We start from the raw sequence: 15,861 nt of genomic DNA, 5'->3' as shown, positions 1-15,861 counted from the left end.
GGACAGGCTGTAAACGCGGAACATTTCATGGCTAGTCATTCGATATATGATGAAAGTGCAGAATAATAAAAGGAGAAAAACAGAAACAGTCAAAATGTCAAACCTATTCATGTCACTGAAAGCAAGAAATATTAATTTGAGGTACTTTTTTTTTATAGCAGCCTCAAATAGTCCCAAGCTCAGCAGACCAAATAAACTCTGCCCTTGCATGACAAAAAGGCTTTGATTTGATTTTTATTATAGACTATAAGCTCCCTGAGTGGCAACGTCTGTTAGGGAACCTAAACACGGTCTGGCGAGATGACTTTTTTTTTTTTTTGCAGGAACTTTGGTTTACAGCCTCCCACGAGTGAAAAACGCAGCCAGGCTTTCTGAAGACATTATTGCAATAATGTCTTCAGAGTTCTGGATTCCTGTGTGCACATCAAACGCTCCGTTCTATTTAATTCCCGAGCCTTGTAAAAACACAAAGAACGCATATGCCAGGAAAGCCCCGGCGGATTCAATTAAGAGGCGAGAGGACGGGCACGGCCGCGCCCGCAAACGGAGCGGAGCGCGTACCGTGAGAGTGGAGTCACTCGTGAAATGCATCAGCAGCGGCAATGAGCGCCGTAACCCAATAGCCCATATATCTACAGACCCACTTTGGAATTCCAGGCTTAACGAGTCACCTTGCTGTTTTTAGAGCTGGAGTTGGAGGGAGGTTACAGAATTTAGAGCTGCTGGTCAGTGTGTCAGTCAGACTATTTCTGCTGTTCCAGGGGTCAAGGCCACATTCATGTCTTTGGTGTTTATAGGATAAAACTACGCTGAACAAATGAAAGCTGAGGACATTTTGCTTGAGTAGTTGAACCGTTCTTTCACAATTAAGAGACATTTAATCCAAATGGACGTCCTTTTGACCAGCTTAAAGTAACACAGCAATTCCAGCTATGTAATTATGTTAGAAATACATAATTTCTAACATAGTTGTAACAATATTATGAAAACTAATTAGCAGCAGAATTAGGAAGCGTGGTTAGGTTTGTGTTAAATATCATACTTAACTTCTGCGGAGTGACACGTTCCCAAAATTCCTCCAAATGAAGAGGTTTAACACATGCACAGGCCTCACTGAGTTTCAATTACAAAACTTTGTTAATATTCCGCCAAAGTTGAACATTTTTTCAACTTTTCCGTTACACAGGAAACGCTATTAAAATCACCCGTGAGTAAGCTTGTTCATGAGATAAGTCATTAATAAACCGTCATCATCATGCCACTTCCTATAATCTTCCTTTTTTTGGTTGCTGATCATGTGACTTGTGTGAATTAAAATGAAAAAAATGAGTAAATAATTAATAAATGTGAGGAATTATTGTGAGTCCCAAATGTGAAGGAAGATGCTACAAACTCAACAACTTATTTTAAAAATATTTGAGACTTATTTTGAAGGAAGACAAAATTGTGGTTACAGAGGTGTTCTAAAATCCTCACTGCTTTAAAATAATTCAAATAAAAAAGTAATGGTGGCATAAGAGTGACGTGTTATCAATAACCTCCTAACACAGTGAGAATCTTGCGACTGGCTAAATGTTAGCATAGCTAAAATGATATCTGATTAGGAGCTTCCTGCATGTCGTTTTTATAACTAATTTAATTAAACAATCCAGACTTCCTTTCAGCATAACACAAACTAAAGTTTGTTCTTGACACTTGATTCCCAGACTTCAAATCGTCTGAGTGAAATCTTGTGTTTTTCAACTCTAAAGTGTTTGTTTTTCCAACTTTAGAGCAGCTTGAATCATTATATGTGCTTTTCTTGTGATAGTCTTATTTTATATCCTAATCACTTTAAATTAACTTTGCGCAACAGGTGTAACTTGGTCCATATTACATCATGGGATGTTTGGTACCCTAAAGAGACGATACACAGAAAGCCTGGTGACTTTTTCTTGTATTGTACACAAAGCCCTAAAGGACTTAACTACATTGGCAAGTTAGCTTTCTATTACTGTTAGGTTCTGTATCGTATGGAAACTGATGGCAACAAGGTTTCTGGAAATGCAGGCACTTTGAAGGTGCAGACAATGGATCACAAATAATTGGGTTGGTAAATTTGAATGCCTAACCATAAGTGCAGCACTACACACTTTCTTCTGCGCTTCATTCAATAAAAACATTAGAAAGGCCTTAAATGTTGAGTCGTTCGCCTTACCTTCTGCTGAGAGCCCTTGGACATTCACTCCTCTGGCATCCAAGAAACTGAGACAGGCATCCACATTCTCGATCTAGAGAGAAGACGGCAGACAGTCAGCATGAGGGACGGAACGCAGTGAGAATGCGATGACACTTAACATTCATTGAGCCGAAATGTCTCGAGGCACGGGGCTCAGAGGAAGGGGTAGATCAGCAATATTACCCATAAAGAACATCATTGTGTGGCTCCTACAGACCCCCGCACGACCCACTGACCCGGCTGCATGACATACTGACCGCAGTGTGCTACCACCTACACAACCACATGCTGCCCGTGTACGCACTGAGCTAAATGCACGCAGATATCCAGGCAAAAATCTATACAATTTAAAAAGAGGTAAGAGCCTGTGGCCTATCCGAGACTGTGCACAACCTTACGCAAAACATTCAGCCTCTGCTTTCTGAAGGCTCAGTATAGGCGCCCTGCGGTTACAAATATTAGGGGGGATTTTTGCCTCGGCTGACAGCGACTAGCAGGCGGCTTCATTAGCATTGCAACCGACAGCCAGCGCCGACCCACAGGAGGTCTTTTATGACGAGGTTGAAGGTCACGGCGCTCTGTTTCAGCGCAGCGTGTCAGGGACACAACACAGACCAGGCTGGGCGACTCAGCGAGACGTCCAGAAGGCAATGATGATTCATGAGACTCAACTCCCCCACTCACTGCCTCTCTGCTTTGTGTTGCTCGCTCAGCGCCCAAATCTATCTTTAATAATCAAATTGAGTCTCAGTAGAACTGAGACAATGAGTTTTATCTGACTGCAAACCACTTGTCTCTTACTGAAGGTTCAATTTCATCCTCTTTTGTGACCTAATGATATATTTTTCTGCTATAAACAGACCGTTCTATAAAAGAGCGACAAACTGGAGTAGATCTGGAGATTCACTTCAGTTTGGTATGGTCATCAACCTTTTAAACATAATAATTGAAAATAATTTTTAGGGATGCACCAATATAACAATTTGGGATGATATTGATATCAGATACTAACTCTGCTGTTATGGCCTATAACAGATATTTACCGATACAAACAGTATATATCAAAAACATACCACATGGTCTGGATAGTGCTTACTGCAGTACTTATTAGACAGTTTAAAAAAAAGTACTAAATATCAGTTGATACTGATGTTAGGTATAGTACAATTATTCTGAAATTAACCTAATTATGATGACCTAGAAAAAAGACAGTTCAGGACAACTGAGAGCAATTTAAAATTTTATTCCATTGGGGCTTCTTTTTTTTTTTTTTTTACACAAACTTCCACTATGGATTTATGCTAGTTTAATTACCAAGAGCAAACAGATTAGACTATGTTTTGATGTACACTGTACTTCAAATAAATTCCAAAATATTTTTTCTGGTTCAATTTTACAAGATACACAAAAACCTGATTACTGCCTGGGTTGTTGAACTGAGAGACTACTTTAATAGAACTTTTCTGACAACATGAAGAAGGATTTGATTCCCAGTTAGGAATACAGAATATATATTTCTATGTGTGAGTATAAAAAGACGGTGACATCAGAGCAGAAGTGACCATCCTGAATTTAAAGTGTTACAGTTGAACACTTTAAATTCTACACTCGTGATCAAAATATCACACCCTATTTAAATCAGGAGCACATTACAAGTGACACACATACTTCTTTTTTCTTTCGTCGACACGCATTTTAAATACATGACAGGACTTAAAATCCCTGAAATTCCACTATGGGTAACTTGAGAAATTATAATAATAAACCTCTGGGTGACCTCCAGTAGATAAAGAACATTACTTTAAATGATTGCTTGCTAACGTGGGTACAAAACAAATTTGGTTAGGGTTAAGGCTAAGGTTAACCTAACTGTTGTTAGGCTAACCGAAACAACAAAACTATGAAATAGCAATGAAATTACCCCATTTCCCACTAAATGCTGGTCTTAGCCAGCTACATCGACGAGCCGACAACAACCCAGGCATCCACACACACAGACTTTCTCCATCTGCCGAATAAAATCACCACCTCACCGCACATTTTTTCCTCACCGTCAGGCACCAAATAACCTTATATGTGGGTTCCCCTAGTCTCTGCCCACACACCACACACACGGTCTGACACATGTGTGCCCTGGTGTCTTCCTGTTTGATTAACCCACACACTCGCTCTGAAGTTTTGTATGCGGAAAGACATGTGCCGAGCAGCGATTGGGACCGCTTCGTTACTTCAGGTTTAATTAGATTCAACGAGAACATCGAGTCCGGTGCTGGCGTTTGCTAAACCGAACAGCCACAAGTTGGCGGAAAAGGTGTTTAATGAAAAACCCTTCAATCAAAGCAGGCATTATTATAGACACCTTCGATAGGGCAAATTTAATGAAGCGCACACAAAGAGCAGAAGCACCTTACGCCTCCTCCACAGCCAGTGTGTGTTTGAAGCTTGATTTAATTGCTGATTAAGACACGCATAAAGGGCTGAACTCATAAACACGCAATAAATCGCTTCAGCCAAAGCTGTCAGGCTTTTGAAGACAACCTACATCACTGAACAAACACGCATCGTCTTCCACCGCTACAGACACTTCAATGTGGTCTTCACATAAAACCACTGTTTGTTTTCAAGCAGCATTAATGCTATAATGATGAAATATCGTCTGAAGGCGTCAACCATGGTTAGGTCATTAATGTTCTGCAGGATTTGGGTGGTGTTTAAACGGCAGGGCTTTGTGGCCTCCTTTTACAGAAACCATTTAGTCGTTTAGTTTTCCAACGCGGGCCGACATCAAATGCATCTACAAATGTCATCAACGGCAAATCTGGAGAAAGGACAGATGTCAAACGCTGAGGAAAAAAACCATCAAAGACGTGTGGGATCTTTGTATAAATGCGTCAAAAAAACAAGCAAAAACCTCATATTTCAGAATGCATGAATAAAGCAACTATCGAAGAAATACAATTGGGACATTCATTTGAGAAAGGAGAAAAAAAACTGCTAAAACTATCAAAGTGACATCATAAAATGTAGAGGTAGTAGAATAATAAAGAAGGAAAACATATTTTTCATTGGTAAGAGTTGGTGTGGGATGAAATCTATCAATATTAAAACGCTGCAATATTTCTCAAAGTGTAGTTTGTCCTGTCAGAATTTGGTTTTGTAAGCAGAAACCATAATTGTGAAAGCTGAATGTGTTTGAGACTTTAATGAATTTGTGCTTGATGTATGAAGCTAAATTAGTTTCAAAAATATTCAAAGCATACAAGATTTGTACATGTACAATAAGATCCACGAGAGTTCAAGAACTGTAATTGTACAACATAATTCACAAATCGCTACCTTCCTAAAATAATCGTCATTTTTTGCCAAAAGTGATCCCCCCCCCCCCCAAAATCAGCCTTTTTTCCTAAAAGTTACTTTGTGTGGCAGCTTGAAATGCGTAAATTTGAGAAACTGTTTACAAATATGTCAATGTTCAGGTAGGTCTTTTTCAATTCTAAAAAAAAGTTTAAAGTTTTTTGTTAGAACTGAAATGTTATGTTTAACCAAAATACTAGTAAAGTGTTGCCTCCTCTCATTTTTGTGAACCCAAAGACATCCAAGTAAGGACAAAATAAATACTCAGACTAGTAAAAGGAATAAAACAGTCTAGAGATGAAAATATTGAGACAATTGGTTTAATGCCAATCATTCATTCTGTCGCTGTCTCTTATGACTGTGTATTTTTATGATGCAAGTCACTTTGAACTGCCTTGTTGCTGAAATGTTCCATTCAAATAAACCCGGTTGGTTAATTGATTGGATGTACAGTAAATATGTTTGAATCGTAGCTAAAATTTGGAGAGACAAATTTAACAGTGACTCTTCCACTTAACCCTGTACTGCATGTCTAATAATTAGAGAATCTAATCCAGGCAAGGTAATATTATGCTAGGAGGCATGTTTCCCTGTCTTAAAAAGGTTGGATTTTACTAACTGTAAACTACACAGCTAAACATTGGTCTCACCAATCATTACCATATTAAATAACCATCTCATGTATCATTTGGGTTCAAATGATATTTCAACCCTCTGCTCTCTCTTTCCACTTCAGTAAGAGCTGCCATACGACAAAATGAGGCTCCAGATCCATCTGCTTAATACCATCTCTCCCATCCTTGTGTTTAAAAAAAAAGAGAAGAAAACAAGAAGAAGCGGTGCTGCGGTTGGTCGGGCCTCCCTAAAGATATCGAGTGACATGTGTAAGATGAATGGAACTGGAATGGGTTATCCCTAAGATGCAGCTGTCAGAAACAAATAGGCCAACACCTCAATTACCACTAAATATGGAGGGGAAAACAAGCTTCTTGAAGACGGGGCTGGAAAAACCACAGAATGATGCTGAATAATTGAAGGGTTGTACTCAAAACGCTGCATAGTCACTGGAAAATACGTGCCACCTTAAATCCATAATTCACTCTTCCAAAATCCCGCACGATTCAATGTTTCATGAGCGCGACTATTTAGCGAGAAAGTCTCCGGGTGTTTTTCTTCCCTCTGACTTAAGAGATTATTTTCATATTTACTGTCAGGATGATTGAATCAGTTTTCAAACATGCGAACAGAGCATAAATCTTCTCCTGACTGGAGCCTGAGTCATCAGTGAATCTGAGGTCTGTCACAGAAGGGTTTTTTGTGCGGAAGCCACACCAGCAAAGAGCTTATTGGCTTTTGCAGCAACTCTTTACAGCAACAGTGAACTTTTATTTAGCTGGAGGTGGAAATCAAAGTCTGGCGATGAGTGAGGCAAAATAAATCCTGCACATACAAACCAGTGAATCATCTGAAGCATCCCTCTCTCCCCCTTGCAAATAAAAAAATCAATACAGACCAAAGATACAAAATATGAGCTGTTGCTGCAGAAATCGATGCATCAAAATGCCATTTTGTCCTACAGTCAGTGTGCGCTGAAGAATGTTGGTACAAATGTACATTTTTAGTTAGATAATTCCACATAATCACATTTAAAACATGCATTAGTGCCGAATATCAAGGGGAAAATGGGCAGCAACGACCGCCTAGAACTGTCCGAACCACAAACTGTAGTGTATTTTATTCATATTTGATCAAAAAATGAAATCAAAGCAGCATACTATTGTTAAATGAAATTGTAGCTATGGCTGTTTTTAATTACTTTTACATGTTCACATCTAAAAAGTGTGATGTGAAGTTGTTTTGTAGCCCAATGTACTCAGACACATCTAAATTAAACACTGAAGTCAATTGCTTTGAGGTGGAGGTTCACAACAACCAGTAGTTTATACCTAAAGATATTCATGTGTTAAAGTGGTATAGTCAAAGTCTAGATATTTAACCATTTGAGATTCTGTGGCAAGAGTTAAAAACTGCTCCAAGCAGACTTTGTTTGAGGTATTTTGGAAGGAAAAATTGGAAGAGTTATACTCCTAAATGCTTGACGGTGTAAGTGGATTGAAATCGGTTCTAGACAGTATGTACTCAGAGAGGTTGAACACTAACATACACTAACAGACAGCACACTTTTACCAATTCTGTTAATGTAAATATGTTCAAAATGATTGTTTTGGACATATTAATAGTAAGAAAGTCTGTGTAATAAAACAAAGCTGCTAAGAAACCTCTAAAGTGGATCGTTTATACAGATGTAAATAAAAAATCTGCTGTCTGAAGCCCGGTGCAAATGATTAAAAACGCAGCGAGGGAAAAACTGCTTCTCTCCACATAAATAAACAACACCTGAAGGTTACAGCAACTTTGAGTGATTTCTACTGCGACACGATTTAAAGCCGTTTAGCCGTTCTGCTGCCTCCCAGACAGCGGCGCTCTCTCATCGTCCGTGACCTCTCCATCAACCCCGCTCTTCGGATCGGGCTGCTGACGCGTGCGCCTCCCTCGGTCTTGTCCTAAACACGCCACTGATTCCTCTTTCCTCTCTCCACCCCGCCACTGCTGATGCCTCCGAAACGGGCCGATCTTGACGGCTGATGAATCAAAACGGATCAAACGGCTCAGAGGTTCAGACCCACCAATGGGCGGAGACCTGCTAACGGATTCCGTCTCATAATCCGGGCATCGTTGCTCATCATGTCAACATTTCGCCCAAAGAATTTTTTTTTCTTCCTTCTGACACTGTCATTTATTATTGATTCGGATGACGGTCTATCATGTCTGTATCATCACTGTCATGGTTGCTGGCCGCATTCATCAGATCAATTGTTTCCTTATAAAGGCCAAGCTTGCGTTCATGCTGCTGTGTACCATAAAACTTTTTTTTTCATGCAGGAACTCCAAACTAAAATGATTTCATTCCAGTAGCAGACATTATATATACAAAACAAGATCCTTGATGGTTTTATTCTTAAGTGTAAAGCATGAAATAATTTGGATTGCCTCCAATATGACATCTGCTACACAGACGGTGTGTGTGCGTGTGTGCGGGCGGGTGTTTATGTGTAAGTAAAAAAAAATTTAGTGTGAAAAAGCGGCGCAGACCAGCCCAAACAGAGATGTTTTATGTGCGACAGCTCAGCCGTCGCAGATTTAATCTCTTTAGCTGACTTTTCACAGTCTGAGTCAAATCTCATTAGCACTCCCGATGATGATGATGATGATTATGATGATGACGAAGCAGTAATAAAAATGGCTGGATGATGCAATGAACTGTAAAGGCTGATACTTGTTCTTTATCGCTCCATTTTTATTTCATGTTATGCGTCCTTATGCAACTAATCTTTACAATCAATAATAATAAAAATCAATGTCTTGCATTGCGAACGCAACTATGGTTATATAATGTAACTTGTCAAATACAACTTCAAAGAGTCAAAGAACACAATTTGCCCATTTGGAGCATTATATAGGTCATTGAAATACCAGTGGACCGAACTTGAAATTTGAACGTTATGCTGCTAGCACTTAGTTTTCGTCAACAACTCATAGGGAGAAGTGAGAGTGTTGCGCAACATAAATAATCACCCGGCCAGAACACTGTGCGCTAAATAATAAAATATAATTTAACGAAGGCATAATTTTGAGGCAGATAATTTTTCTCGAGGTATTTTATTAATGAAGGTACTCAAATCATTTGAGAAAGCGTTACAGCCCTACTTTCTAGTTCCAAAAAACACGGATAGTCATTATGCAGAAACTTCTAGGAGGTTAAAGTTGTTTTAAAGATACAAGCAGAATGTGTGGTAAGCAGCTAATTGACCAGCAGATATGATTTTTCTTTACTTGCACTGTTATGTAATAAAGAAGAGAACTAAACAAAAAATCTGCACATCTACCTTAGAACTACTGCTATAGATGATAATTTTACACCTGTGATTATCAATTGGTTGCATTACTTTAGCAGCACTAGAGAAAAAAAGCTTTTGTTTTAAATCAAAGCAGTTTGATTATGTGATATTTAATTGTTTGAAGCTTTTTGGTGTTACAGAATCCCTATGTGACATTGGTAAAAAAAAAAAAAAAGTGCTTTTTTTTTTGTTCAGATCAGATGCTCCTAGAAGCTAACCAAACAATTTAATTATAACAATATCCAATTTCCTGAAAACATGAAATGTATCTGATGAGAGATATAATCTGAAATTATATCTCTCATCTAATTTCACATTATCACTAGTACATTCTGGTGCACATGAGAAAGCATGTGTTTTTGTTTTCCTTTTTTACCCATGTCCTCTTAGGGGTTCTGTGTGAATACAGTAGTACTGAAGAATTTCTACCCGAGGTTATCATACTGTGAGATAAAAGACGATTGGTATTCTGGTCTTTTGTTTGTGTTTTTTCAAGTGAAACTTTGACTGCAAAGCTTCTCAGACTCACAGAAAACTGTATCCAGTCTAACTTAATCTCTGTTAAGTGCTTTGCAAATGATTCCACTATACCCTTTAAATGCTATGGACACAAACTGCAATAACAGCAGCTAACATTGACCGAGTTCTGAGAATTACCGCTTTACTTTTGGACCGTTGGGATAATCCATTCATTCTTTGAAGCAAAACAACTGGGACCTTTAAAACAGATCGTTAAAATGCATCTCAATTAAGACAGGCTGGTTTGGGAAAACTAGCACCGTGTTGGTCTTTAGAGTAGGTAACAGTAAGTAAAGTCAAGCAGGCAATGTTTAGAATGAGTCAACAGATTTTAAGTGGACACCAGCTGTCGGAGAGGTGCTTCACCAGTTTTTGTCTCCATCGTTTTTACAGTGTATTCTGTAGTCCGAGTCTAAGAAGGTAAACATTCCCAATCCTACTGACTGACCATAATACAATATGAGACATACAGTATCTACCGCAGTGAAGCTGGCCCCCATTCCCGCCTTCTTCAAATTAAACAAAAATGTTGTCCAGCATTTGTGCAGCAAAAATTATTGCAATTGCCGTTAGCACTTTAAAGCTAGGCAGAAGAAATGTTTCCAGAGGTCATCAAAGGTCAACCATCTCTCCACACCACACAAAAACTTTAACAAAATCAAATGAAATCTGATGTTAAACAACTGGGCAACGTTTGTAATGCTACATTTTTTTGGTTGTTTGTGCCGTTATCATTTTTAAGATTCAGAAATCTGGGACCTTTACTCAGGTGACATCTCTGTTTCTGTGTTAACTCAGCTCAGTCTGAATCTTCAGAGAAGTTCTGTCATGGAAGCTTTTTATTCTGTTGAGATGAAACTGATGTCTGATTGGAAATAAACAGAATGAACCCCCACAAAAACCATCGATTCCTTGTTGGAGGGATTATGTAGAGAGCAGTAAAATACACAAGGTTGGTGGATGATTAAAATAAGAAACATCTCGATGGATTCCTAAGCCACTGCAGAAACTGTGAGGAATTTTCAGTATGTGACTTTACCTCAGTTGCTCCCTTCTTACCTTGCAAGGCTCTCAGTGTCAGATCAAACACACACCGGCTATTCCTAGATGGTGTGTATCAGGTGCTACTTCCTCTGCAGCACACACCGCAGCTACTGTACTTTTATATCCCTTCCTCCAATAGTTCACATATTTGAACTTAAAGCATCAATGTAGTGTTCTACTAAAATATACCCTCAAGTACAATCCAATACAACCGGTAGCTCCAACTAATTGGTGGACAATGAGTAGAATCCACCTGGGAGTGATTGAATGTAATCCACTGCTGATGTTCTGGGAAGGCCTCAGACGTTTGTTAGAGAACATTGGAGAACAAAAAGGACTACAGAGGAGCAGTAGGTGGCGCTAAATACAGGAGAATTCTAAAAGAAAACGTCACATTTTCAGATTTGCAAAAAAAAATTGAAAACCATCAATCATGTTCTTTCCATTGTTATGGACTACTTTTTGTTCTTTTATCTAATTGAATCACAATAAAATACATTGAAGTGTGTGGTTTTAAAGTGACAAAATGCAAAAAAGTGAATTGCTGCACTTCATTTGCCTCTACAAATGCTAATATAATCCCTGTTGACAGAAGCTGTTACGGTGGGAAAGGGTCATGTTCGGCCTATTTTTGGAAAGTAGGAGTAAATTTCAACTGTGAACTTCTTCCATAAACGTTGCCTTTTCCTTCTGTTCAGCAGAGCAAGCTACAAGCCTCTCTCAAAGAGGAGTAACAGCAAGGTCTCGGAGATAAACCGAAGACGAGACGTGTGTAATGTCATGCTGCTGGTAGCTGAATATGATGCCAGGCAGGCCGAGATCACTGAGGGCGAGGAGATGGGATAACAACCTAAAGGAAGCTCTTCAGCATGCAGCGTGTCCTTGTAGAAAAACTTTGCAATGTCACAAAAAAATAACAGCTTGGGAGACAAAGGAAGCATGCATCACATTGCTAATATATGATTTATATTCTATCCCTTAATTGCCAAATTCTTGCTAAATCAGCAACAGGTCAGAAAACGGAGTTGGTGCAGCTGGATTTAGCGACTGAAGAAGCCAGTCTGGATGAAGGGTTAACAGTCTGTCACTCTGCCCATTTAACATGCCAGCATTCATCTCTCTTAACCGAGCATCTGTCCATGTCATTCACTTCGAATAAGTGATTAAAAGCTTCCAGTTGGGCAACAAGCGAGCCTGTAATGAGTCCCTGGGCGCTCAGTGTAGGCCGGAAACATTTGAGAAGGGTCAACATGTGCAAGAGAAGCAAAGGTGCCCAAAGGAGTCAAAGCTGGAGAGCAGTTGGCACAGTTAAAACGGAGTATCACTGGCATATCTTTTAAAATGAACAGTAAAGTAAAAAAGAAAAAAGCGCTTTTATTTTTATCCAGTTACATAAGAAAATTTACAGAAAACAAAGAAAGATTCCCAAAAGGTTACTTCTAGCACAACAAGCTCTAAAGCGATCAATCTGCCAAACCAAGAGTTAGCTGGTTGCTTCATCCTGCCAGGAAGAGGAAGGTGATCAATTCAAAGCAAAGATTAACAGTGAGAGGCAACGCGGTGGTGCATCAGTAGAAGCTTGGCTCCTGCTGCTTCTTTCTCTCATCTGGCTGGTGTGCAGGGAACCTACAGATGGGGCCCAGATGAAGCTGGTGGCCTTTAATGCTTTCTGAAAACCCCCTAAACTCAAACAGGTCTCCACACCCGTTCCAGTCCTGGTTCTGAGGCCAAAATTCCAGAACAGTTTGCCTTAAATAACACTGTAGGAATCACTTGTGCTGAGTGGACGAGGTCGTGAGTTCACGTTCACTGTAAGTGAAAGATTTATAGAAGCTAGCTGCGCAGGATTTAGCCAAATCATCACTATTGCTTCTGCTAGGCACTTTAATGGTAATCTCTTCGATTAAATGCAGGTTAAAATACGTTGTGATGTTGACTAACAGTCCTTTAAGCTATCCAAGGTTTTTCTCAGAGATTTTTCTTCACTGAATTTATAGAAGACAAATTTCACACCAACTTAAGTGAAAAGAAAATTCCTCCTATGCCTCAGTGTCCTGTGGTGTACATGTAGCACTACAGGGGTTTTGGGTCATGAATTTGCAGCAAACCATAACAGTCCTATCATCTATACCCGCTTACCCAGGAATAATACAGAAACAAACAGGACAAATAATGCACAAGACAAATTTAGAGATGCTAGTTAATCCAACAGTTATGTTTTTGCACTGTGGGAAAAAGATGGAGTACCAGGAGAGAGCCTTGGTATGCACAGAAAGAACATGTAAATTCTATGCAGAGATTTGGAGCCAGGACCTTCTTGTATCGAGGCAGCAGAGCTATCAACTGTGCGATGGTGCAGCCAATTTGATGTCGTCAGATGAATATCTTATTCAAAAGTGGTAATCATTTTCAAACAGGTAACAATATGCATGTGTTTTTATTGCTATTTAAGAACTACAAAAATAGAAAAGATTACTCTCTAAAACACTCCACACCAAAGCAACGCAAGAATGACTGATGATGACATGCAGTAGCTTAAAGACCCGCCTCGTTGTTATTACTAAACTATGAAGAAGTACCACAATAGTATAGCATGATAAAGAAAACAAGGCACGTACCAAACCAGAACCCTAAAACCAACTTGTGTACTGAACCAAAACCAGAATGTGTACGTTCTCTGAGGGGAACTGAATCCTACAATTCGTCGTGCGTTTTATTGTGATGGTACACTTTCTGCTGAGTGGATGAAACTTGTGTGACACTGTGTGTCCAAAACTAAGGTGAATAACAAACAAAGACACTAAAACTAAGGTATGTACCAAACCCAAAACCACCATGTGTACCAAATCAGGACCTCAAAACTGAGGTACATACCATGCCATAACTAAAGTGAACTGGTAATCACCATCGACAACCCAATGAGTGTGTGATGAATTGTGCCTGACCCTCTCTTTCTGCTCTACAAAATCACAAAAATATTTACCTTTCCACATCTACTGCCATTTGCTGCCCTGTGACTTATTTCAGTGCACTGCCACAATATGCTCTCACACTGGAGCAACGCATTTTGAAGTAGGTCAAACATAGATAGATATAATACAAAACAATGAAAAACAGCAAAAGGATGTGATGTAACTTCTGTGAAAGGCATGTGTGACTATTATCACCCGCAAGACAGAGTTGATTCCCCTGCTGTATAGCCTTCTGCTGACAGTTGTAACATTTCTGCTCTGTAGAAAATACCTAAGTGTTTTTTTTACCTTCCATCTTTTGCTGAGATCGCTAAAAGCTTAAAAAGACACACACATACATAAACCCAGAAAGTCAAACTGCACTGTCATCTGTACAGCGAGGAAGAGCTGTGCGGTTTGCTAATGATGTCTGTCTATAATGAGGAGGATTAGAGTTGCGAGGTTTAATATTTTCTGCTGAGTGGCTCTCTTGAGACATTTCTGTCTGCCATTTTTGTGTTCTTGTGTTTGAGTGAAACACTTGAATGAAAAAAAGGCTCTTTTGCTTGTTTAAAGCCCAGGATGTACATCTACTACAGACTGAACTGCATGCAGATCAGTCTGGATGGTGACTGATTTAAACCCACAGGATCAAAAACTGACAGAAAACATTTAGAAATTGTTATAACATCCATATACTGTATCTCTATGTGCCCTTAGGAGTGAGTGTGTGCATGCATGGTTTGTCTGTGTGTTGCCCTGTGACGGACTGCCAACAAGTCCAGGGTGTACCTTGCCTTCTGGTAAATGACTTCTGGGAACATACACTAGCATACCCCATGGGAATTAATAAAAAAAAGCATTAAAATGGTTAAACAAAAAATAAAACTGTCATAGCACAATATTTCTATGTCCCTTTGCCATTTTTTGCAGTTTAAAAAACCAAGAAATACAGTAAGAAGGAAAAGCAAACTGTAGTCATAAATCTAATCTTTGCCAAAAACAAAATCAGTTGGTGTGAAAGATTTGACTTGCAAAACAGCAGCAACCACATAAACAATGGTAAAATAATAATAATGAAAATGCTATAATTAAGAATGAATAATATATCTGCATTAATATTGATATAGGGTGACACTAGCCAACTTTAAGTATATTGTTACTGGTCAAATGGGTAAAACTGGGATGATAGTAACAACTGAACAGCAGCTTGGTCATTTTTCTTTTTAGTGTCAAAAGGGTATGGAAATAAATATAGCAGCAATACTGATATCAGATACTGGCCCAATTTATAATACTGGTGCTTCCCTTCTATCATTACTTTATGGGGATATTTAGTTAGTTGTTTCCTCAAAACAATCACCTTATGTCAGGACAAGTAGGGAAAACATAATGGAACCAGCCTTTGATTTGCATTTCTAAAACAAATACAAACACAAGTCAATTTCTACAAAATGAACCTGCAGTTGGAAGACAGTAGACCTTTCAAAGGTTTTGCAGGTTGATGATTGACAGGAAACATGGCTCCTACAAGATAGCTGTCAGCTGAACTGTAAAAAGGATTAGAAATCTCTTCCAAAAGGTAAAATCAACATGGATTCTGAGAAAAGATGTGATTGTTTCCTGCCAGGTTAATATTTGAAGCAGGTACACAAAAAAAATTTGATAAATATCCAGGTAGGCAAAGGAAGGTTAAATGTCTGTGAAAAAATGTTGTCTAAGCCTTTCACTGAGATGCTAAACTTGTGTTTTGTAGTCTTATTTGTTTTTGAAATTTTGATCTCATTTATAGAATGTTTTGTATAATTTTATTCTG

At 38.9% G+C, this 15,861-nt stretch overlaps 1 protein-coding gene across 12 annotated transcripts in view; it reads right to left on the bottom strand.

The window, feature by feature from the left end:
* nav3 (neuron navigator 3) overlaps positions 1 to 15,861 on the bottom strand; it is a 313,027-nt gene that overhangs the window by 109,886 nt on the left and 187,280 nt on the right. For all 12 annotated transcript variants that reach the window (XM_032589235.1, XM_032589225.1, XM_032589228.1 and 9 more), the window contains one exon: positions 2,198 to 2,270. In XM_032589235.1, coding sequence (XP_032445126.1) covers positions 2,198 to 2,270 — 73 coding nt within the window. The remainder of the gene's footprint in view (positions 1 to 2,197; positions 2,271 to 15,861) is intronic.

Source organism: Xiphophorus hellerii, chromosome 17, assembly GCF_003331165.1.
Source record: "Xiphophorus hellerii strain 12219 chromosome 17, Xiphophorus_hellerii-4.1, whole genome shotgun sequence".
Taxonomy (NCBI): Eukaryota; Metazoa; Chordata; class Actinopteri; order Cyprinodontiformes; family Poeciliidae; genus Xiphophorus; species Xiphophorus hellerii.
Note: the sequence above shows the minus strand (reverse complement) of the source record. Positions and strands in the feature narration are given on the sequence as shown.